Source organism: Neomonachus schauinslandi, chromosome 1 (assembly GCF_002201575.2).
Source record: "Neomonachus schauinslandi chromosome 1, ASM220157v2, whole genome shotgun sequence".
Taxonomy (NCBI): domain Eukaryota; kingdom Metazoa; phylum Chordata; class Mammalia; order Carnivora; family Phocidae; genus Neomonachus; species Neomonachus schauinslandi.
The window spans coordinates 207,870,376-207,896,309 of record NC_058403.1 but is presented as its reverse complement, the minus strand read 5'-3'; the positions used below and the strand labels follow the sequence as shown (position 1 = coordinate 207,896,309).

General features: G+C 41.7%; 3 protein-coding genes across 3 annotated transcripts in view; 1 reads left to right on the top strand and 2 right to left on the bottom strand.

Moving 5' to 3' along the window:
- ZNF699 (zinc finger protein 699) overlaps positions 1-25,934 on the bottom strand; it is a 171,901-nt gene that overhangs the window by 105,233 nt on the left and 40,734 nt on the right. The window lies entirely within an intron of this gene.
- Positions 13,391-14,323, top strand: LOC110593804 (olfactory receptor 7D4-like). The gene has a single exon (XM_021705187.1). The coding sequence runs from the start codon at positions 13,391-13,393 to the stop codon at positions 14,321-14,323; it is 933 nt and encodes a 310-aa protein (XP_021560862.1).
- LOC110593807 (olfactory receptor 7E24-like) lies at positions 17,540-18,533 on the bottom strand. Its single transcript, XM_021705190.1, is given in 2 exon segments — positions 17,540-18,163; positions 18,165-18,533. Coding segments are annotated over 2 exon segments (936 nt in total). The 5' UTR covers positions 18,477-18,533.

The following is a 25,934-nucleotide window of genomic DNA, read 5'->3' as shown; positions in this document are numbered from 1 at the left end:
AGTCCCAAGATCAAACCCTGAATCAGGCTCTCTGCTTCCTCTTGTAAGGACCCTGATGATTACATTGAGCCAACCCAGATAAATCAGGGTATATTTCCCATCTCAAGATCCTTAACTTAATATTACTTACAAAGTGGCTTTTGTCATCTAAAGTAACACATTCACAAATTCGGGTGATTAGTACCTGGACATCTTTGGGAGGCTATTAATCAGCTTACCACGGGAGATGTGTGAGTTAGAATTTGCCAACAATTGGTTGATAAGGCCTTGAGCTGAGAATGTGGAGGGTCTGTCAAGCACTCCTTGCTGGTTTTCAGTGGGCATGATCATCTCATGATCCTGTCTCACATAAAGATGAGGTTGCACCAGACAGGTGAGCTTAGACATCAAGTGACAGAAGAGAATTCCCTGATTCATCTGAACATAACCGAGCAGAGGTTCAGCTGGACCCTGGCACAACTAGACACGGGGACTCAAACACCATGAGGATTTCCTTTCAGGTGATCAGCTTTGTTTTCTCAAACTGGCCACTTTCAGATGGAAAGAGACACGGAGACCAGCAGCTCTCACAGCTGTACTATTTAAGAACTGGAATTACTTTGGTTACTCACGTGCCAAAAAAAAAAAAAAAAAAAGAATGAAAGAAAGAAGAAAGGAAGGCAGAAGAAGAAAGAAAGAAAGAGAAAAAGAAAAAAAAGGGGGGGAATCTCAGGGAATGATTCTGATCTGCACAAATAGGTTCTCTTTCCAGCTTGGGCCAATCAACTGTGGTCAGGAAACAATGCCATTAGCAACCCTTTTAGAACAACATTTATTGGGGCGCCTGGGTGGCTCAGTTGGTTAAGCGACTGCCTTCGGCTCAGGTCATGATCCTGGAGTCCCTGGATCGAGCCCCGCGTCGGGCTCTCTGCTCGGCGGGAAGCCTGCTTCTCCCTCTCCCACTCCCCCTGCTTGTGTCCCCTCTCTTGCTCTCTCTCTCTCTCTCTGTCAAATGAATAAATAAAATATATTTAAAAAATAAAAATAAAAAATGCAGTACAGGGGAGACTTCCTGGCTCAACCGGTAGAGCATGCAACTCTTGATTCCAGGGTTGTGAGTCCGAGCCCCATGTTGGGTGTAGAGATCACTTAAAATAAAATCTTATGGGTGCCTGGGTGGCTCAGTCGGTTAAGCGTCTGCCTTCGGCTCGGGTCATGATCCCAGGTCCTGGGATCGAGCCCCGCATCGGGCTCCCCGCTTGGCAGGAAGCCTGCTTCTCCCTCTGCCTGACACTTCCCCTGCTTGTGCTCTCTCTCTCTCTGTCAAATAAATAAATAAAATTTAAAAAAAAAAATCCTGTTCTTAATAAACCTTATTGAGTACACTCCATTTGTGAAAAAGGTAAATGCACATCTAGGGGAGGAGTGCCCTGGACAGATGGTAAGGTTAATACAAAGACCCTGAGGTGGCAGTTTCCCTGGGGAGGATGTGGCTGGAGTGGAGAATGGGAGCATAATGCAAGAAGAGGACAGGTATCCACAGCGATCATGTGAGGCTTTCCCTGCCTTTGAAAGACTTTTGCTTTCATTTGTTCTGAGTTATGTGAGGAGTCATTGCAGGGTTTTGGGCAGACGCATGACACCATATGACTTAGGATTTCAAAGATCGGGCGCCTGGGTGGCTCAGTCGTTAAGCGTCTGCCTTCGGCTCGGGTCATGATCCCAGGGTCCTGGGATCGAGCCCCACATCGGGCTCCCTGCTCAGCGGGAAGCCTGCTTCTCCCTCTCCCACTCCCCCTGCTTGTGTTCCTGCTCTCGCTATCTCTCTCTCTGTCAAATAAATAAATAAAATCTTTCAAAAAAAAGGATTTCAAAGATCATTCTAGCTGCTGGGTTGAGAATGGATTGCAGGGTGGGAAGATGCCTGGTTGGAGGTGACTGCACCAAACCAGGCGAAATACGCATAGCTAGGGCCAGGGTGGTGCCAGTAGTATGAGGGTTGAGAAGTGGTCCTTGGGGCTATGCTCAGAAGGTAGAGCCAAGAGGATTTGTTCTCGGTCAGGATGTGGGTGTGAGATAAAGAGAGGAGCCAAGATCGGCTCCAGGGTTTGGAGCCCCAACAATGAAAGAATGGAATTGTATCCACTGAGAAAGGGAGGGCTATGGTGGAGCAAATATGAAAGGAAAGTGGATATCAGAAGTTCAGGTTTTGAAAATCGAGAATGTCAAAATTGAGATATTGCAAATGGATAAATTTTATATTATTCCACTTATATGAGGTACCAAGAGTAGTCAAACTCACGGAGACAGAAACTAGAATGGTGGTTGTCAGGGGCTGGAAGAAGGGAGGAAATAGAAGGTTAGTGTTTAATGGGTACAAAGTTTCAATTTGGGAAGATGATGAAATTCTGGAGATGGATGGTGGTGAGGGTCGCCCAACAATGTGAATACACTCAATGCAAGTGTGTAGGAATGTGCACTTCAAAATTACTAAAATGGTACATCTTACATCATATAAATCTAACCACAATACAAAACATTATGTAGCACAAAATTTAAAAAATTGAGATTTATTTTACATGATATTTTCAATATCATTATAAAATCATAGAGAATGGTTGGGATTTTTTAGATAAAATTTTTAATATGATTCCTCAACAGTTTAGACCAGGGTTTCTCAATCTCAACAATATGGACATTTTGGGTCTGTATTGTTTGTCATAGGAGGCTGTCCTGTATATTGTATGATGTTTAACAGCATCCCTGGGCTTTACTGACTAGATGCTAGCACCGTGTTGTGATAACCAGAAATTGCTCCAGAGGGGTCAAAATCAGCCCAGTGGGGAACACTGGAGTAAAACAATTCCATGAGTGCAGAAGTTGAGGTTGTTAGCTTTCAAAGAGATGGGATAATAGAGAAGCAACATTGGAAGATAAAACATCTTGGAAAGGGGTTGAGGGGACTGACGGACACCCCATTGGCACCATTAACTTGGAGGTCAAATGTATTGGTCTGGCGATCATCGGTCTGCGTGGGCAGTAGTATAAATCAACTACTTGTAAGGAGAGTGAGAGGTTCCTGTTGTGAGAGTCAGGAGTTAGACTAGCCAATGCATGGCTGAATCCTACCCAAAACCTTCAGTTCTCATTATCTGGTCCCCACCAGATATATGTTCTCATTGGACACTATGCTATCCACCACATTGGCTACCACTGTAATTAAATAATTATTTGTATAATTATTTTATTAATGGCTGCCTCTTAAAAATCTCTACCTCAACTTTGAATCCCATCCCTTTCTAACTTTTGGGGGAATTTACACTTCATTTATCTTTTTTTATCCTGTATATTCTAATGTCTGCATGTAATGTTATAATTTCCAATAACATGGGAATGTTCCACATTCCCATTTATTTCAATAGAAATAAAACTCAATCATAAGCCCATACTCTTCTTTGGGCATTGCTCCAAACTTCGGGAGATTTGGTCTATACATGCTACTTCTGTTCTCACATTGTTCACTCTCTCTTTAACCAACTAATCTGGAAATCTTTCTACCTCCATCACAATTTCTCTCCCTGAGGTCTGCAGAGACCTCAGGTGCCCAGTTAATTCTAAGGAGGCATTTCCACTCTTCAAATGCTTGGTTTTTCAGGAGCAATGTCACTGACTGCATTCTGTTTCTTGAAATAGAGACCTTTCTCATGCATTTCATTTTTGTTACAATGGGATTCTTTGTAACATTAACACATCCTTTAGGGAGAAACTCCTAACTTTGAAATTAAATCCTGTGTAGAAGAGGAGGCAAGAATTGGGGCAGTATCTTTTTTTTAACCCCAAGAAAATAAGATGGTGCTTTTTTTTTATTATTTATTATTTGTTATAGGGCAGTATCTTAAGGAACCCTGGAAGACTTCTTTGAAGGAAGATAAAGCTTTTTTAATCTCCAGGAGCATGATCTTATTGACTGCACATGTTTGGATGTACCAAGTAAAGAAGGAATAAATGGAAGAAAAAAATTTGCCTCTCTGCATAGCTATTTTCAGGTAAGCAGAAGAGGGAGAAAGTTTCATTTCTATTATTCTCCTGATCTTAATTGTTTAAAAAGTACAATGACAATAGAACAATTTATTTAATGAGGTGCTCTGAGAATTCAGCCTTCAAGTTCCTGGAAACTCTGAATAAGCTCTGGGTGTCTCCAAGGCAGATCATGTTGGGCCTCCCAGAAATATGGGTGATGAATTCCCTGCCTGGATCATCTCCTTGAAGTTTCTGGGGGAAAGTCACTGTAGGAGAAAGAGCCAGGGCAACCAGGGGTTTCCCTGATGCCATCTGAAAGAGCCAGTGTATCCTAGTAAATGCTCAGGGTGGGGTCGGGTGGAGGGGATGTAAACAGTGGAGAAAAACTTTTATTAGTCCAGAGCATTAGGGACACAGACAAGAGCAGTGTTTCTCAAGTGTCTCCAAATCAGCTTGTTAGACATGCAAATTCTTTTTTTTTTTTTTTTTTAGTGTTCCATGATTCATTGTTTGTGCATAACACCCAGTGCTCCATGCAGAACGTGCCCTCCTCAATACCCATCACCAGGCTAACCCATTCCCCCACCCCCCTCCCCTCTAGAACCCTCAGTTTGTTTTTCAGAGTCCATCATCTCTCATGGTTCGTCTCCTCCTCCGATTTCCCCCCTTCATTCTTCCCCTCCTGCTATAGTCTTCTTTTTTTTTTTTTTTTAACATATAATGTATTATTTGTTTCAGAGGTACAGGTCTGTGATTCAACAGTCTTGCACAATTCACAGCGCTCACCATAGCACATACCCTCCCCAATGTCTATCACCCAGCCACCCCATCCCTCCCACCCCACCCCCCACTCCAGCAACCCTCAGTTTGTTTCCTGAGATTAAGAATTCCTCATATCAGTGAGGTCATATGATACATAGACATGCAAATCCTTGACCTTCAATCCCAGATCTACTAAATCAGAAACTCCAGGGTCAGGCCCAACCATTTGCATTTAATAAGCCACCCAGGTGAATCTTATGCTAAAATTTGAAAACAATGGCCTGGGGATTTGTTGAAATGCTTGATGAAGGACGGCACACAGGGCTGCATCTTCACAGGTCTGAGGATTCTCCACCTCCAAAATCTTATCTACAAACAATGATACATTTGTCTTTTACTTTACAATGCTTGTGTTCCCTCTCTTTTTTTCATCTTATGCAATTGTTTGAATTATGAGAATGCTATTAAAAGCCCATGGTTCGGGCGCCTGGGTGGCTCAATCAGTTAAGCATCTGCCTTGGGCTCAGGTCATGATCCCAGGATCCTGGGATCGAGTCCCATATCAGGCTGCCTGCTCCACGGGAAGCCTGCTTCTCCCTCTCCCACCCCACCTGCTTGTGTTCTCTCTGTCAACTATAAAAAATAAAAGCTCATGGTTCAAAGCAGCTACCCTTGCATGTTCATTAACTGTCATTTCTTGATGCATCCATGTTCAATTGACCATTTCTCTCATTTAAAAATCATTATGGTCTATCATTTTAAAGATAAATCCTTATTTTTCTAATTCGAGAGCCAGCATCCCCTCCCTCCTGCCCACATACACACCACCACTTACAGCAATAGCTGTTAAAAATTATCAAATAATTTTCTTCCTATTGAATTTACTATCTTTTTTGTCAACCTAAAATTGTTAGGAGGCAATAATTAAGCAAAAGCATGTATTTGGGATCAAAGAATTGCAGTTTGGTTACACAGATTTTAGTAGCAACCCAAAGAGTGTCTCACTACCAATCAAAAGTCAGGGTTTTTTAAAGCAAAAGAGAATGCTTGCTGTTTACAAAGAATTCTGATTGGTGTTGATGGGCAGAAGCTAATCTTGGCTAAGGCTATCACTAAGCAAAAGTCTATTACTGGAACAAGTCACAGGTATTCAGGTAATCTTTGGAATTTTTGCATTTTGGCCAAGTCATGGTTCTACCCGTGAGGAGGAGGATAAGGCCCATCTCCTTAACGGCGTCCCAGCTCCATTTGAAAACGCCTTGACATAAATGACTCAACTGTATTTCAACTTTTACTTTTTGTTTTGATATTGTTAAAAAACAAGACAACAGGCCCCAAATGGAGTCACTTATGCCTCATATAACCAAATAGAGATTTAATTAATCAGCTGTCCCAGCCAGAAATGGAATTTTAAAATAGCTGATCAAAATCACCTCATCAGCACTAGTTAGGTGACCTGCCTGGTGGGACCCCTGCCATCCCCTACAGGGAAAGTAACCCTGCAATAACCAACCTGCTCTTTTGCCTAGTACGTCTGCCTTGTTCCTACTCCTTTCTGCCTATAAAAGTCTTTCATTTTATATGGCTTCTTAAGAGTCCTTGGATGCTGCCCAATTCAGGTTAATTTGATACATTTATAAATATATATATATATTTTAATATTTATATATTTTAATATGATTGCTAATGTAGCAATAATTAGCACCTCTATCCTGTTATATAATTATCATTTCTGTTTAGTGGTTGGAATAAGTTCTAATCTCTTAGCAAGTTTGATGATTATAATACAGGATTGCTTTCTATATTCACTATACTGTGTATTAGTTCTCTAGGACTTATTTACTACTCTTTGCAAGTTTTTACACAAACTTATATAACCTCTGTCCTATCCCCTCATCACCTAGTCCCTGGTAACCACCATTTTTTTCTCTGTTTTTATGAGTTCGGTTCTTAAATTATTTTTATTTTTAGATTTTTAAGATTCAAGTATAATCAACATACACTGTTATATTAGTTTCAGGTGTACAATAGAATGATTCAACAATTCTATACATTTCTCAGTGCTCATCAAGTATACTCTTAACTGTTGAATCACTATATTGTATACCTGAAACTAATATAACACTGTGTATTAGTTACACTGGAATTAAAAATGAAAGGATAAGGAAATAGAGACAATGCAAAAAAACAAAAACAAAACAAAACAAAAAACAACCAACCAAGATAAGTGTACTTTTAATCCCCTGTATCTATTTCACTCATTCCCTTATCCACCTCCCCTCTGGCAAACACTAGTTTGTTCTCTGTATTTAAAGAGTCTGTTTCTTGTCTGTTTCTTTTCTTTCTTTGTTCATCTGTTTTGTTTCTTAAAGTTCACACATGAGTGAAATCAAATGGTATTTGTCTTTCTCTGATTGACTTGCTTTATTTAACATCATACCTCTAGGTCCATCCATGTTGTTGCAAATTGTTGGATGTCTTTATTTCTCATGGATAATATTTCATTATATGTATATGCATACATATATATATATATATATATATACACATATATATATATATACACTTCATCCTTTGACAGGCACTTAGGTTGTTACTGTGAATAATGCTGCAATGAACATGGGAGTGCAGATATCTCTTCAACATTCTTTGTTGTTTTAGAAGCCTACCATGTTTTTTTCTCACTTTTAGAATTTTAATGTGATTTAATAAAAAAATTGTCTATCTAACAACTATTAGAGGATTTGCTATTTCAACCCAAATTGTTCTTTGAAAAACACACCTGCCCCTCTCTCAAGGCATTAGCCAGTGACCTTTTCTTCTTATGGTACCTCACTTACCATTTATTTTTTTAAGATTTTATTTATCTAATTGAGAGGGAGAGAATGAGAGAGAGAGAGAAGGAGCAGAGGGAGAAGCAGACTCCCCGCCAAGCAGGGAGCCCAATGTGGGGCTCGATCCTGGGACTCCAGGATCATGACCTGAGCTGAAGTCAGAGGCTTAACTGACTGAGCCACCCAGGCACCCCTCTCATTTACCATTTAACTCTGGGATCTTACACAGTACTTGACCTAAGTCATTTAGTAAAGATTTGACTAATTAATTAGTGACACATCTAGATTCAAAGCCCCTACCAAACTGTTTCAGATCCACTTATCTGACACCCTCTTTACCTCTTCAGTATTTTTCCTAAGGACTACCAAAGTGCAGAATAGGGGTCATGGGGACTTCCCAGGATTTGTTGTTCAATGTCTTGGGACAGTGTTTCCTCAAATGTCTGATTATTTGTCATGCTTTTTTTTTTTTTTAAGATTTTATTTACTTATTTGACAGAGAGAGACACAGTGAGAGCAGAATCACAAGCAGGGGGAGAGGGAGAGGGAGAAGCAGGCTTCCCGTGGAGCATGGAGCCCCATGCGGGGCTTGGTCCCAGGACCCTGGGATCATGACCCGAGCCAAAGGCAGACGCTTAACAACTGAGCCACCCAGGCGCCCCTTGTCATGCTTTTAAAAGTAGATTCTCAAGATCCATCAATTCTATGTCTAGGTATATGCCCCTGAAAATTGAAGGCAGAAACTCAGATTCTCACCATTGTTCATACCAGGGTTAATCACAATAGCTAAAAGATGAAAACAGATGAATGGATTAACGGAATGGGATATATACATACAATGAAATATTATTCAACCTTAAAAAGGACTGAAACTCTGATACATGTTGCAACATGGTTGAATCTTGAAAACATTATGCTAAGTGAGATAAGCCAGACACAAAAAGGTAAGCGCTGAATGATTCCACTTACGTGAGGTACCTAGAATAGACAAAGTCATAGAGACAGAAAATAGAACAGAGGTTTCCAAGGGCTGGGAGTGGGGGAGGGGGAATGGGGAATTGTTGTTTAATGGGAACAGAGTTTCTATTGGGGATGATGATAAAGTTCTGGGGATAGATGGTGTGATGGTTGTATAATATTGTGAATGTTCTTAATGCTACAGGATTGTACACTTAAAAATGCTTAAAATGGTAAATTTTGTTATATATATTATTGTGGACATGTATGTATATCCACAATAATATATATATTATATATATTATATATATATCCACAATAAAAATATAAATAAAGTAATTTTTGTAATTGTTGTAATCTTTTTTCATAGTAGATTCTCAGTCTCTTCCCCTGGAGATGTTGACTGGGTAAGTCTGGAATAAGGTGGGAAGCTATACATTAACAATAGCCCCAGATGATACTTTTGATAAAGCTTACATTTTGAAACATTGCCCGAGGGCAACTGTTTCCAAAAGATTGTCCTAGAGACCAGCAAAATTTGGAACTTGTGAAAAATCCAAATTATCAGACCCAAACCCAGACCTACTGAGACAGAAACTTGGAGATGAAGCTCAGAAATCTGTTTAAACAAGTACTCAAGGTCATCTTTGAGATGACCTTAAAGTTTGAGAACCATTACCCTAGTTACTCCTGGGACCCTTCACTACTCAGCGAAGTGCCTAATGTGAATACTACAAGTCAGTTGTCCCCAAGAGAAGATCTAAGAAAGACTGGAGAGATTCTTCCAAGAGAAAAGGACCCAGGAGAGAGGAGTCACAACTGGCCCCACTGTTACTCTCCCAGGGATAAGGAATTGGCAGGCAGAGACCCTTTCTCCTGTGTGGTCCCTGCCTTTGAGGAGTCAAACTGATCAGGGAATGGAAAATCCATTGATCAATTTGTCTAACAAGCTTCAGAGGGGATTCAGTCCCCAGGGCCACAAAACCTGTAACACACCAACATATAGTCACCAAGGCCCGTGTACCACTCTCAAGATACTCATGCCTTCTCCAGGAGAAATCAGCCAGGCCCTGTATTACATGCCTGGCTCTGTATCCCTTCTCTTTTGGGAAACAAATCTTTCTTCATTGCCCTCCATGAGCGAACAAGATTCAGGGCAGTTGGCCCCGGTGGTGGAGCCCGCGTTGCCAAGCATGTATAGTCTAGTAAGTGTTGTGGGGAAACAGGGAGAAGAGGTGGTTGGGTAGAAAGGGCATTGACTACTGTTAAGCATATGGCAGGGACACCCTATGATGTCTAAGCAGAAGGAGCTTTAGGGGCCAATTGCTTGGGAGGGTGAATGGCTATGCTATTTGTTCAAAGTTGCTGTTGTGAGTGAGCTTTTACTTTGATCTCATGTTATTTGGGTGGATGGTTGATGGAGATTATAAAGATGAGGAAGAAGAGGCTAAGCACCCAGTCCACTCTTGGATACCACAGCACTTTCTAGAACCACACTGTGTAGTGACAGTTACCAGTCGGAGGTGTACAAATGGATGCCCCCAGGTACTGATAGATTTTTAGGTCTTTTACCATAAAGTATTGATTTGCTTTCTCCTACCTGGCCCCAAAACTCTAGAGCCTCCATCTTCACTCAGCCTAGACAAATCCTTTCTGAATCCTTCTTTGCCACCTTCATTTGTTGGGGAACATCTTCTGTTTCTTCAAAAAGACCTGTCTTCCTTCCTCTTTCTTCACCCTTATCTGTGGTTCTTACAGAGATTTTCAAGAGTGAAGAGTTTGTGTTCCCTGGTATCTAGGGCCACAGTATATAAAAAGAGAGGGGCAGGGTGGATAAGGGAGGAAAAGGGAAGTGCACAGTAAGGTCCAACAACCAGTCCCCTCTTGACATTCTACCTTTTTGCTCTGGGAACATTCTGGGAGACATTGAAACTCACATGTCCCTTTCTCATAGTTCCCCTTGATTGCACTTGGGAATCAGGTCTCATCCTTAAGTAGGGACATGGAGTCATTAGCAAGACATTGGACTAATTTTTTCACCTCTTCTCACCTTTGTTCCTCTTCCCTAAGACAAGTGGCATGGCCCCTTCAACATTAATGATGTGAGGATTCCCAACCCCATTCCCTTTGACTCTAGTTTTGCCTGCTTTAAATGTATCTTTCACTCCAGGTGCCAGGGAAAATTGTGATATGGATCATGTTACTCCTTTGGTCACAGTCCCTAAATAGCCCCTATCCTTTATCCATTATTTTTTTCAAGGTTCCCAGAGATGTAGTCCCTGTTCATCTCTCCAACCTCATTCTTCACTGTTCCCATGTCCCACTTTGTGCTTCAGCAAATTGCTAAAGCACCCTGTCCCATGCTGCTTTTTGCTTACGGGGTCTTTTCCCTTGCTGCCTTCTGTACCAGGAAAGCCCATACTCAATCATCAACCTAGACAACTCCTTGCCCAGGGATCTCTTCCTCCAGGAATGCCTCCCTGACTCCATCACTTCAGGCTGAATTTGGGGTTCCTTTCTGTACTTCACTTTGCAGACTGCCTTTATCTTAGCATTTAATTCACTGAATTACAATGTCAGGCTTCTGCATCCATCACTACCCCTGGAAGGCGGGGTTCCTCAGGACAAAACAACATCATTAATCTTTGTATCCCCAACAGCTAACACTTAGTCTGTCCCAAAGAAGCCCTTGTTGCACTAGACACTAGAAACAGAAGACAAACATGTATTTGGTGCATAAATAAAGGAGAAAGTATAGATGACAAATGGTCGTATCCTCCACCTCTAATTTCTAATCTCTGGCCCTAAGATAAAATGTTTCTAATGTGTGGGAAACTCTTTCTTAAGATGAATGCTATTCCTCATTTTATGACCCATCTGAATCACAATACAGCACCTGTAAGAAATGAAATTGTTTTCCTAGATTCTAATGCAGTTGATGTTGTTAACACACGCAGCATACTCCAGGAAATACCCAGAATTGTGGGCATTTCCTGTGCACTTCTGATAGTCTGCTCAGCAAAACAGATTGGAATGCAAGAGAGTAAGCCACACTTATTAGAATTCAAGGGACTCTTTTACAAACTATCATACTTTAAAGATGAGTCATGACCATTTGCTTAGAAGCCAGCAGAGATGATTGCAAACTGCTCACCCCACCAAGGGTCAGAACAAAGATGTTATTCACAGTTAAACAATTTGCCTTTGATATAATCATTTTTATCATTCCAGAGACACTATTTGCTTTGGGTTTTTTGTGGGTTTTCTTTTTTTTTTTTGAGATCAAATTGGCATGTAACAGGGAGGCCTGGGTGGCTCAGTCTGCCTTCGGCTCGGGTCATGATCTCAGGGTCCTGGGATCGAGTCCCGCATTGGCTCCCCTGCTCAGTGGGGAGTCTGCTTCTCCCTCTCCCTCTGCTTGTGCTCTCTCTGTCAAATAAATAAAATCTTTAAAAAAAAATTGGCATATAACATTGTATTGGTTTCAGGTGTACAACATAATGATTCAATATATTGCACATACAGAGGTCCCTGAGTGGCTCAGTCGGTTAAGCGTCTGCCTTCGGCTCAGGTCATGATCCCAAGTGTCTTGGAATCAAGCCTCACATCAGGCTCCCTGCTCGGTGGGGAGCCTGCTTCTCTCTCTCCCTCTGCCGTTCCCCCTGCCTGTGCTCAATCTCTCTCTTTCTCTCTGTCAAATAAATAAATAAAATCTCTCTCTATATATACCTATATGTACATATATATATAGCACATATAATATTTGACATATTATTACCACAATAAGTCTAGTTAACATCTGCCACTACACAGTTACAAAAAATTTTTTTCTTGTGGAAAACTTTTTTTTTAAGATTTTATTTATTTATTTATTTATTTATTTATTTGACAGAGCAGGAACACAAGCAGGGGGAGCTGTAGGCAGAGAGAGAGAGAAAAGCAGGCTCCCCGCTGAGCAAGGAGCCCAACACAGGGTTCAATCCCAGGACCCTGGGATTGTGACCTGAGCCAAAGGCAGACGCTTAACTGACTGAACCACCCAGGTGTCCCTTCCCCCAATATTTAAAAAGCACCATTGAGGATGACTCAAAATTCTGCTTGTGACCTTTGTAGTATTTTATCTTATGGTACCGAAATGGCTGAAACCTTGATATCTACGTTTTCATTGGACATTTTCACCAATTCTTAACTTCACAGATGAAGGCTATTTTGTCAAGCAACAAATGTCCAGGAAGCATCTGGCCCTGGCCCTGCAGGATGTTGATCACTCCTGGTACACTAAGCATTAAGAATTTGTTCATGTGGTTTATTATTTGGTAAAAACATCTTCTTTTTCTTCCTTTTTTTTTTCTTAAGGAGTAAACCTACATTCTACTCATCCTGAAATAGCCTATCCAGATATTTGAGATACTCTCAAATTTTCTCACCTCTGAGACATAGTTATCTCATCCTTTTTTGGGGGGTCCCAGATAAGGCAGATAATCCACATGAAGTTACTGAGGTTCACCAGACCTCTTGTTCCACATTTGTGTTAGAGTGAGTTTGGACCATTTTATCGCTAAGGTCCAAAGTGCTTCTTAACTTTTTAGATTTGATGATTCTAAATAAAGAGGATAAATGAGTGTCCCAGAGGCCGATGGACAGGGGTTGATCAACATTATTAAATGTTGCATGTAATGAATAACAGAATGTAGGATTCCTAAATTTTGTAATGTTAAGGCTTTTATGCCCAGTGCTTCACTTCAGGAAATAAAAATAACAGAGAGACTCTAGAATCTATCCAGTGCCCATTTCATGTTCATTTCCTGCTTCAGTCATCTAGCTGATGGGTTGGCAACATGGAACCAAGAAATCAAACAAGTGTTTCAGAATTTTTACTCCTGGGATTTTCCCAAGACTCAGTGTATCAACCCCTTCTCTTTGGTCTGTTCCTGTCCACGTACCTGGTCACTGTGCTCGGGAACCTGCTCATCATCCTGGCCATCAGCTCTGACTCCCACCTCCACAGCCCCATGTACTTCTTCCTCTCCAACTTGTCCTTTGCTGACATCAGTTTCATCTCCACCACAGTCCCTAAGATGCTGGTGAACATCCAAACACAGAGCAAATCCATCACCTATGCAGAGTGTATCACCCAGATGTATTTTTTTATGGTTTTTGGAGGTATGGACACTTTTCTCCTCACTGTGATGGCCTATGACCGGTTTGTGGCCATCTGTCACCCCTTGCGCTACCCAGTCATCATGAACCCACAGCTCTGTGGCCTCCTGGTTCTCATGTCCTGGTTCATCAGCTTGTCATACTCCCTGATCCAAAGTCTGTTGATGTTACGGCTGTCCTTCTGCACCAACTGGGTAATTCCACACTTTTACTGTGAACTTGCCAAGGCCCTCACACTTGCCTGCTCAGACACGTTGGTCAATCATATCCTGCTGTATATGGTAACTAGCCTTCTTGGCATTGTTCCCTTCTCCGGGATCCTTTTCTCCTATGCCCGAATTGCCTCCTCAATCCTGAGAATCCCATCAGCTAATGGGAAGTATAAGGCATTTTCTACCTGTGCATCTCACCTGTCTGTGGTTTCTTTATTCTATGGGACAGGGCTTGGTGTGTATCTCAGTTCTGAAGCATCTTCCTGGGGGGGCATGATCACCTCGGTGATGTACACCATGGTCACCCCAATGCTGAACCCCTTCATCTACAGCCTACGGAACAGGGACATCAAGAGGGCTCTACAAAACATTTTGGGGAGAACACTCTATGTTCAGTGATAGGAACGCTAGTCCTGGGTTTTTGAACTTACAGGAATAGCAGCAGTTGGCTAAAGAAATCCTGCCTCTTAATCACATTGAGTTTTGCTTCTCACCAGCCCTTCATAAGTGACTTTGCTCAGAATCGCCTTGCAAGTACTTTTTCTTAGGTACTTTAACTTCTTATGTTGACTGCTCTGTTATCCTCAGTTACTACTCTCCACATCCCCTCCTTTTACTTTCCTATTACTGCATCTCAGCTTGGATTTCTAGTGCTGCGGCCACTTTAAGTACCAATTCAGAATAGCTGCATGAGGATTACGAAATAGTGCATTTTATCAATAACCATTGCTAGCTCCTATTTACAAAGCACCTTTGGTGTGCCAGGCTACAGTAGGTATCTGGAACACAGCAGTGAAGAGGAAAAAAATAGACAAAAATCTTTGCCCTCATAGAGCATAAATCCAGGATCCCAGTTTTTCTGATCACGTTTTATGTCCAAACACAATATATACACTGATGGATAAATTATTTATTTGGTTATTAGCAAGGTTGAACTTTTCTCCTTATGTTTATTGAGTGCATTTCCAAACATCTCTGAGTTTGGGTTTCCAGATTCCTTAAACTTTTCAATGGGGGCCTCCCTGCTGCCCCCAGGGAGGCATTGAATGAATGAATGCTCCCATTCCTCTTCTCCATTTCCTTGAATTTTCCCATTCCTGAGCTCAGTGTTGGGTTTGTAATTCAAAGAATATTGCAGACCATTTCAACTACCTTGGAAATGTCTTTAAAATTTTCTCAAATAAATTGTATTAGTAACAAGGTGTCCCACATTGAGTTTCTTGCAATGCAGACTCTTAGACAATGATTAACATGCAGGATGTTTACCAGGCAGTGTTCCTGGAATCAACACTTGGGGAAGGGCAGATGTGTAGTAAGGAATTTGGCCTCACCTAAAGAGAGATATGGCCTTTGTCCCAGCTCCCAGTAGGTAACATTTAAACATTTGAAATTTCCCCTAGTGATAGGAGTGATTGATTATTCATGGAGGGCCTCATGGACCACACCTGATAGTTTATGTTCATGAAATGACTCAGGATGGGGGTTGGCCATGCCAAAAAGACCAGCCATGTGATTAAAGGGTTGGAGCTTTGGGCAAAGTGATATCAGCCCAACCTCAGGAGGGAGACTAAAACCTGAGTTCAACCATGCAGGCCATAATTCAAATAGTCATATCTATGTAATGAAGCCTCAATAAAAGTTCTGGACACTGGAGCTCAGGTGAGCTACCTGGCTGGTAACAGTCTTTGAGTAGTGTCAGGTAAAGGTAATGGGTCTGGATTCCAAGGAAAGAGGACAAGAAGCTTCACATATGGGATGTTCCAGACCTTGCATTATGTGTATCTTCTTTTGGCTGAATCTAATTTGTATTGTTTTGCTGTAATAAAACTGCAATCATAGTACACTGCTTCTTGAGTTCTGTGAGTCATTCTAGTGCATTATCAAGGCAGTCCTCTCAGTTTGAATCATTCTAGCAAATTATCAAATGTGAAAAAGTTCCCAAATTTGGGGTGCCTGAGTGGCTCAGTCGTTGAGCGTCTGCCTTCGGCTCAGGTCATGATCCCAGGGTCCTGGGATCGAGCCCCACATCGGGCTCCCTGCTCTGAGGGAAGCCTGCTTCTCCCTCTCCCACTCCCCCTGCTTGTGTTCCTGCTCTCGCTATGTCTCTCTCTGTCAAATAAATAAATAAAATCTTTAAAAAAAATGTGAAAAAGTTCCCAAATTTGTATCCAACTGGTCTGATGTGAGAGTGGACCTAGGGACCCCTGAACTTGTGGCTGGTGTCAGAAAAAGTCAAGCCAAGCTGAAGTCCATCAAAGACCTCCAAAAACCAGCAGGGAGCTCTGGAGCTAAGATGATCTCTTAGAGTTGGCTGGAATTAGGGCAAAAGGTACAAACGTTTACACCCCCACATCAAACAGTTATCGGATGTGGGCTGCCCCAGGAAGGAGGCATGACCTTGCTGAGGCAGATCCCTATAGGGGTTGATTGCCAAAGGTTGAGAAACACCCAACATTTGAAGCAACATGTCCCTTATTCCTGACAGGAGATCTTTTTTTTTTAATTGTGGAAAAATAACATAAAATTTACCACCTTAACCATTTTTAAGTGTATAGATCAGTGGTATTAAGTACATTCACAACCATCACTACCATACATCTCTAGAACTTTTCCACCTTCCCAAACTGAAACTCTGTCCCATTAAACACTAATCCCATCTTTCCCTCTCCCAGCTTCTGGCTCCCACCATTCTACTCTCTGTCTCTGTGAAATTGACTATTGTAGGCATCTTATATAAGTAGAAGTATACAGTATTTGTCCCTTTGTGTCTGGTTATGTAATATGATTGAGGAGAAATTAGATGGAATAGGAAAAACAATCATCAGGAAAATTGGGATCACCTCTGCTCTGGTGGTTCCTCTCCCATCTACTCCTTGGGAATCATATATCCCAGTTTTCCTAGGGAAGTCCCAGGAAACTTGATAACTGTTTATTCAAACTCAATATTAATAGGGTCCCCTTTCAGTTTCAAAAGGAAATTAAATATCCTACTCGCTCAAAAATCTGATCAAGATGGGGCGTCGGGGTGGCTCAGTTGGTTGAGCATCTGACTCTTGATCTCAGCTCTGGTCTTGAGCTTAGAGTCATGGGTTCAAACCCTGTGTTGGGCTCTGCGCTGGTTGTGGAGCCTACTTAAAAATATATACATATATCTGACCAAGCTCATTAAGGCACAAAAATGTATTTGATGTTTTGGTCCTTAATGTAGGATTTAGATCCTCCTAACAAATAGGGGAGGAAATCATAGGAAAATAACAAGAAAGAGAGAGCTGTGATTATTTTGCAATGATAGAAACAAGACTGCTCATGACCAAGAGTCTTAGGCAATGCATAAAGAAAGTGAGAGTGGTATACAGATATATGCATAATCCTGCAGGGACTATGATTTAAGTGGGGAGTCCAAAATAATCTCCCAATTCCATTAGAGCTATGCTAACAGGAATAATCGTGTAAGCAAAAAGCAGAGATCCATATAGGTACATATAGGTACATAGACATAGGTACATATAGGTACATGGTATACCATGTGGCTGCAGATTCAGAATTTCTTGTGCATATTTGATTTGCTGCATTTTCCAGTTCTATGAACCAAAAGGGATAAGACAGATGCTGAGATTAGGCTGTTCTGCTGATCACCCCCCACAGTGCCCTCTTGATGTCCCTGTTCCTCAGGCTGTAGATGAAGGGATTCAGCATGGGGGTGACCACAGTGTACATCACTGAGGCCACTGCACCCTTCCTGGGGGAGGGGGAGATGGAGGAACTGAGGTACACTCCAAGACCTGTTCCGTAAAACAAGCAAACAACCAACAGGTGAGAGCCACAGGTAGAAAAGGCTTTGTACTTCCCACCTGTGGATGGGACTCTCAAAATGGAGGAAACAATTCTGGTATAAGAGCAAAGGATCCCTGAGAGTGGAACACCACCAAAAATGGCACCAATAAAATACATTAGCATAGTGTTGATGGAGGTATCAGAGCAGGCAAGGTGGAGAAGTTGAGGCACATCACAAAAGAAATGATGAATTCCCACATTTGTGCAGAAGGTAAGTTGTGACACCATCAAACAGTGAATCTGAGATTCCAAAAGGCTGCTAAAAAATGACACCAGGACCAACAAGCCACAGAGGCATGGGTTCATGATGACTGGGTAGTTCAGGGGGTGACAAATGGCCACAAACCAGTCATAGGCCATCACAGCCAGGAGTAGATTGTCCAAACACCCAAATAGGAAAAAAAAAGGACATCTGAGTTAGGCAGCCTGCATAGGTGATAGATTTGCTATGTGTTTGAATGTTCACCAGCATCTTGGGGATTGTAGTGGTGCTGAAACCAATATCAGCCAAGGACAGGTTGGAGAGGAAGAAGTACATGGGGGTGTGGAGGTGGTAGTTAGAACTGACAGCCAGGATGATGAGCAGGTTCCCGAGTACGGTGACCAGATACATGGACAGGAACAGCCCAAAGAGAAGGGGCTGCAGTTCTGGATCATCTGGAGGAACTCCATCCAGGAGGAGGAACTCTGAGACAGCTGTTAGATTCTGTGGTTCCATGCAGGCGGGACACCTCTTGAAAAAGAAAAGAACATTGAATAAACAAAACAAGTGTAGAGACAACCCAGCTAAGTGTGCATATTTTGATTCAAGCAATTCACAAGTAAAGTAGTCACACTTACGGAGCATACATCCCATTACCTTCAGCAACATTCCTCAATTGTAAACTCTTCTTGGAACTCTTTCCTTATTGGTGTCTGGGCTATTCACCTGTTTCTATATATGCCCACTATGAAGACATTGAGCCAAAGAATGTTAGAGAAACATATAAATATATAAACATAGAAATACTTAGTTATACTTGCTTCAGAACTCATATTTGTTGCCAGTAAAAATTGAAGAGTTTTCTTGCTTTCCCTGCATGATCCCATTCCCCTACACCTCAGTTGTCCAAAGGCAAACACTGTCATGAATGTGGTAGATATATTTTCCTTTCAGTGTTTCCATAATATTAGTATTGATTTATGTATTCATAAATAGGTTTTTTAAAAGTTTACTTAATACTATAATAATGCACATGTTGTTTCCTGAGTTCTCACTTACCACAGTAATGTATTTTAAGTGTCTGTGAAGTATACACATCTATTTCAAGCACTTCAAATGAGGCATAGTATTACCTGGAAGATAAACTTTATTTTATTTTTAATTTCTTTTTTTATTACTATGTTCAGTTAGTCAACATATAGCACATCATTAGTTTTTGATGTAGTGTTCAATGATTCATTAGTTGCATATAACACCCAGTGCTTATCACAACACATGCCCTCCTTGATACCCATCACCCGGCTACCCCATCTCCCCACCCCCCTCCCTTCTGAAACCTTCAGTTTGTTTCCCAGAGTCCAAAGTCTCTCATGGTTTACCTCCCTCTCTGATTTCTTCCCATTCAATTTTCCCTCCCTTTCTCTGTTGTCCTCCGCACTATTTCTTATGTTCTTATTACAGTATTCCCTTCTTGTTTTTTAAAGATTTTATTTATTTATTTCAAGAGACACAGAGAGAGAGAGAGAGTGCAAGCAGGAGGAGGGGCAGAGGTAAAGGGAGAAAGAGAATCTTAAGCAGGCTTCACACTGAGCGCAGAGCCCGATGTGGGGCCCCATCTCAGGACCCTGAGATCATGACCTGAGCCGAAATCAAGAGTTGGACACTTAACCGGCCGAGCCATTCAGGCACCCTTATTACAATATTCCTAATAAAATTCTTGTGCCCACCTCCATATTACACAAATGAGAATTTCTATAATATATCAGCATAAAAGATGATAGAATTGTAAAAATCAATGTATGTACAATTTTACTATTAATTATCTACATTTATTTTCCTAATAGAAAGTGAGGACAAAATCAACTTCATGCTTTTATTGTCAAGGTATAGAATCAGAAAGATCCCTGGAGTCTGTGTTGCAATGGTCTTTCCATGATAGATCCACATGAAAATTCCTATCTTGTATAAGGAATAATATTTTCATATCACAGATTTCCAAAATAGGTTGCAAAATGCATTACTATTCATAGAAAATCCTATGATCTATAATATTCATGTAGTAAAGGCCCCTGTAAACCACTTACCCCATTTCTTAATTCACAGATGAACTCACAAAATCCCAAGAGAAGGAATTGGTGGTCCTGTTCCTGTTTACTCATCTGGAACTAAAGCATGTTTGAAAAGAAAGCAATCATTCCACACTGGTGGAGTGCACAGAGCCCTGCGATGGGAATCAGACTAAAGTATATGTCTACATCTCAACCTCTCTGTCCTGGTATCCCCTATCTAGAAATGGGGAGAACAGCATCCATTTCAAGATACATGTGGCACCTAAAAGAGGTTTGCACCCAATAAATATTCAGTCATGGTTTGTAAATCAGAATTTGCATTATTATTGGGGTGGTGGGTTTATTGATGAAACCCAATCCTAAGACAGGTTTAATGACTTTTACTGTATTATATGTCAGAGAGGTAGAAGCCTATCATGTCCCAGGAAATTCACTCAAGAATGGGTAGAAATTGGGGTGCCTGGGTGACTCCATTGGTTAAGCATCCAACTCTTGATTTCGGCTCAGGTTCTGATCTCAGTATTGTGGGATCAAGTCTGCCCCCAACCACCTCTCCCTCTCTAAAAAGAAAAAGAAAAAGAATGGGTGGAAATCCTAAAATATGTCTCAGTTCATGCAATAAGATTTATCTCCCTTTCTCTTTTTCTCTCTTTTAATTTTCATCTTTATGAAAATCTCTAGTAATTTTTAAACATAGATTCTATTAAGTGGAAAATGATAGGTCTCTTAGAAAGTCTGTGGCATAGATACACACAAGCACCGTTTTATTTTTCATCTAGATCTATGAAATGTCATTGGAAGGAAGGGAAGCACCCAGTGCATGAAAGCCACATTAGACATGTCTATGCCCTGTTTCTGAGAACCAAAGAAGGGTCTATTCAATATTTAATAGAGATCGCTGTTTTTCTTGCAGCCTACTCTGTGCCAAGCAAAGTAAAAGCTCTGGGAAATCAGAAATGAATGTGATTCAGTTGTTTCCCTCCAAACACTCAGTACCTGCATAAGGACAAAAAAAATGTTCTCTCAGGATCTAGGAAAAACTGAATCTTCTGATCACAGGATATTTTAGTTGGATAGATGGTGCTTAGCCTTGATAATGACAACAACAACAACGACAACAATAATAATACCTAAAATTTACTTTGTCCTTACTATAAGCATCTATCACATATTTAGTCACATGTTCAGTGCTCATCTTAATTCTTTTTTTTTTTTTAAGATTTTATTTACTTATTTGAGAGAGAAAGACAGAGCGAGAGAGGGACCACAAGCAGGGGGAGTGGGAGAGGGGGAAACAGACTCTCCGTGGAGCAGGGAGCCCGATGCAGGGCTCGATCCCAGGACCCTGGGATCATGACCTGAGCCGAAGGCAGACGCTTAACGACTGAGCCACCCAGGCGCCCGTTCATCTTAAGTCTTACTCAGTGCAGTTGTATAAACTGGCTCAAAGACATTAAGAACTTGCCCAGTGTCATACAGATGAAAAGCAGAGCAGATAAGATTCAAAATTAAATGGTGGGTCTCTGAGGCCCATGCACTGAACTTGTTTGCTCTGTTTCCCTGCACTTCAGAGTATTTAAGCAGAAGTCCAGAGGTCTTTTCCAAAATTGCTAAGATAATCTTTGAACAGTTTATTTCCTAACTAAGAATGGAATCTAACATCCTGACTCTATATCTCCCTTAGAGATCAAAAGGGCTTAAAATATAAGAAGGGGTAGGAAGTGGAATATGAAGCAAAGTCTGAGAGCAGGGGCAAGAAAGATAGCTGCCCTGAATTGTCACGAGCTGACTCTTTATGGTCTCTACCTTCATCTCAGCCATCTTTTCTATCGTTGATGCAGCAAGTACACCAACTGCTCTCTGGTGTCTTCTAGCATGAACCCCCTAAAGGGAAGAGCACAGTGAGTGGAGGTCTCTGCCTGGAGTAACAGGGTGAATTGGGTAAGCAGGAGAGAATACTGTCTAGGTACCCTGTGAACAGTCTCACTGTCTGCATTCAAACCTGAATTCATCCCCTATCTATCCCAGGACCTGGTAAAACTTAAAAAGCTTCTGCACAGCAAAGGGAGCAATCAACCAAACTAAAAGGCAAGCTACAGAATGGGAGATTTACAAATGACATACCTGATAAAGAGTTAGTATCGAAAACATATATAAAGAACTTATAAAACTCAACACCCAAAAAACCAATAATCTAATTAAAATATGAGCAGAAGACATGAATAGACATTTTTTCAAAGAAGACATATGGATGGCCAGCAGACACATGAAAAGATGCTCAACATCACTCATTACCAGGGAAATGCAAATCAAAACTACAATGAGATATCACCTCACACTTGTCAGAATGGCTAAAATTAGCAACACAAGAAACAAGAGTTGGTGAGGATGTGGAGAAAAAGGAATGCTCATGCTCTGTTGGTGGGAATGCAAACTGGTGCAGCCACTCTGGAAAACAGTATAGAGGTTCCTCAAAAAGTTAAAAATAGAACTACCCAGGGCGCCTGGGTGGCTTAGTTGCTAAGCGTCTGCCTTCAGCTCAGGTCATGATCCCGGGGTCCTGGGATTGAGCCCCACATCAAGTTCCCAGGGGGAGCCTGCATCTCCCTCTCCCACTCCCCCTGCTTGTGTTCCCTTTCTCTCTGTGCCTCTCTATGTCAAATAAGTAAATAAAATCTTTAAAAAAAAAAAAATAGAACTACCCTATGATCCAGTAACTGCACTACTAGGCATTTACCCAAAGGATACAAAAATACTGATTCAAAGGGATACATGCACCCTGAGGTTTACAGCAGCATTATCAACAATAGCCAAACTATGGAAACTGCCCAGGTGTCCAACGACTCATGCATGGAATGAGATCCTGCCATTTGCAATGACATGTATGGAGCTAAAGAGTATTATGCTAAGCAAAATAAGTCAGTCAGAGAAAGACAAATACCATATGATCTCACTCATGTGTGGAGTTTAAGAAACAAAACAAACTAGCAAAGGGGAAGAAAGAGGAAAACCAGGAAACAGACTCAACTATAGAAAACAAACTGATGAGGGACGCCTGGGTGGCTCAGTCGGTTAAGCGTCTGCCTTCAGCTCAGGTCATGATCCCAGGGTCCTGGGATCGAGTCCCGCATCAGGCTCCCTGCTCCGCGGGGAGCCTGCTTCTCCCTCTGCCTCTGCCTCTCTCTCTCTCTCTAACTCTCATGAATAAATAAATAAAATCTTTAAAAAAAAAAAAAAAAGAAAAGAAAACAAACTGATGATTACCAGAGGAGAGGTGGGTGGGGGGGTGGGTGAAATAGGTGATGGGGATTAAGGAGGGCACTTGCCCTGATGAGCATTGGGTGATGTATGGAAGTGTTGATTCGCTGTACTGTACAACTGAAACTAATAGTACACTGTATGTTAACTAACTGGAATTTAAATAAAAACTTTTTTTTGAAGATTTTATTTACTTATTTGACAGAGAGATGAGGAGAGAGGGAACACAAGCAGGGCGAGTGAGAGAGGGAGAAGCAGGCTCCCCGCGGAGCAGGGAGCCCGATGCGGGGCTCGATCCCAGGACCCTGGGATCACGACCTGAGCCGAAGGCAGACGCTTAACCCACTGAGCCACCCAGGCACCCTCAGTAGTCTTTTTTTTTTTTTTTAAAGATTTTATTTATTTATTTGACAGAGACAGAGATAGCAGGGGGAGTGGGAGAGGGAGAAGCAGGCTTCCCACTGAGCAGGGAGCCCGATGCGGGGCTCGATCCCAGGACCCTGGGATCATGACCAGAGCCGAAGGCAGATGCCTAACGACTGAGCCACCCAGGTGCCCCAATAAAAACTTTTTTTAAAAGGTGGGTTGACGAAAAAATAAATAAATAAAATCAGGAGGTGAAAAAAAATATTGTGCTCCTATCCTTAACTCTGAAATGATGATCACGGATGTTGCTGTCTTTCAGGGGGTGGTAATACAGATAAACGGTAGCAAGCTATGTAGAAAATTTATCTCAGTGTCTCGCACTTGGAGTCCCAAGGTAAAAGTTTGTAACATTGTGGTTACTGATATCTTTCCATCATCACCATCATCATCACCTACATGATCATTTGGAAGACTTAGGGGGCAGTTAAGAAGGACCTATTTCCTGCTCTGATGGGGAAGATGCCCAAGGGAGATAGAACTAGCATGTGACAAAAATAGAAATCTAAGTAAGAGTTTTAGGATCCCCACGAGAACCAACAACACCAAGTCTTTATAGGGCTTTGAGTTGAATCTTTGCATTTTGGTCCCTTTCTGTCTGGCTATCCCAACTGTCCCAGTGGTCTTGATGAGGAGGAAACAATGCTCTCCCAGTCCCTCCTACATTCAGTCCCTCCCACTGTACTTGCTGCTGCTGGAGCAGGGCTGAGGAATGCAGATCTGGCTGCCTCTCCACCACCCGGAGCTGGATGAGGATAGAGGCTTTGTTTTCAGGACTGGCAGGAAGACATGCAGGTATGGGTGTCCCGGAGCAGACAACTCTGGGAGAAGGAAACACAGGTATGGAGCCCACTGAACTGGGACTGGCAACTAAAAGGCTGGGAACCATATGCTAATTGTTTACAGTTGTTTGACCTTGAGGGCTCAAAGCCCATGGTACATAATCAGCCAAATTGGTCCATGCTCTCCCAATCCCTAAGGACTTGCTTTATTAATTGAAGAAGAAAAGGAGAAAAGTGAATGTACTGCGTGGGGGGTGGTATCTAGACCCCTCTTCTTCTCAGGAAGAAGCTGACTTCTTCCTCATTTCTGACTGCCAAGTTATTTATCTCATCGTAAAATTCAGACACATTTCAACTACAGAAAGCAACATATGACTTTTACATCTGTAGAGCCATTGATTTAATCATGTAATTTAGGGAGAATTCGGTCTTCTATACCAAGAATCTTATAGAATTTCTATTTTCTCAGTTAAAGTTTATGTCTCTAAGGGGAACTTTCTACTTTTTCTTTCTACAGTGTTGGTTTGGGGTTTGGAATTTTATGCATTGGAGATGTATGTTTTTTGCTGTTTTGAAAAACAGCCCAGGTTTTGGGCACCTGGGTGGCTCAGTTGGTTAAGCGACTGCCTTCGGCTCAGGTCATGATCCTGGAGTCCCGGGATCGAGTCCTGCATCGGGCTCCCTGCTCGGCGGGGAGTCTGCTTCTCCCTCTGACCCTCCTCCCTCTCATTCTCTCTGTCTCAAATAAATAAATAAAATCTAAAAAAAAAAAAAAAATGAAAAACAGCCCAGGTTTTTTCTGTCCAGTGATGTATGTTATTATCTTAGGCAACTGTTTATTTTTACATATTTATCTGCTGACTTGATCGTTTGCTTAAATACTTCAGAGGTGGGGCGCCTGGGTGGCTCAGTCGTTAAGCATCTGACTCCAGCTCAGGTCATGATCCCGGGGTCCTGGGATCGAGCCCTGCGTCGGGCTCCCTGCTCTGCGGGAAGCCTGCTTCTCCCTCTCCCACTCCCCCTGCTTGTGTTCCCTCTCTCGCTGTGTCTCTCTCTGTCAAATAAATAAATAAAATCTTTAAAAAAATACTTCAGAGGTTCTCAGAGATCTCTACATTCAAAATGTGGGTGAGGGATGTAGTCTAATCTCAAGGCCTGACCGGAAGACAAACTCAGAGCTTGATTTCTCATTAACTGATATGAAGAAAACGTCGTCTTTACCCAATTAAATTGGGTATGTAAGAAATTGCGCTAATTATGCGTGTGTGCATAAATGGCAGAGGAAAACTTTAGAGAGCCCAAATGACCAAATGACAGGAGCATAGTGAAGGATTGGAGAAGGAGTTGTGAGTGTTGATATGTTTTAGAATGCTCAAACAGGAAGAAAGTCTGGTATTAAACTGAAGTCACTGCAGTAGGAAGAGCCAATCCAATACTCGGTT

What these genes read in the sequence shown, in the direction of transcription:
- LOC110593804 (XM_021705187.1), top strand. Translation starts at nt 13,391, where the DNA reads ATGGAACCAAGAAATCAAACAAGTGTTTCAGAATTTTTACTCCTGGGA.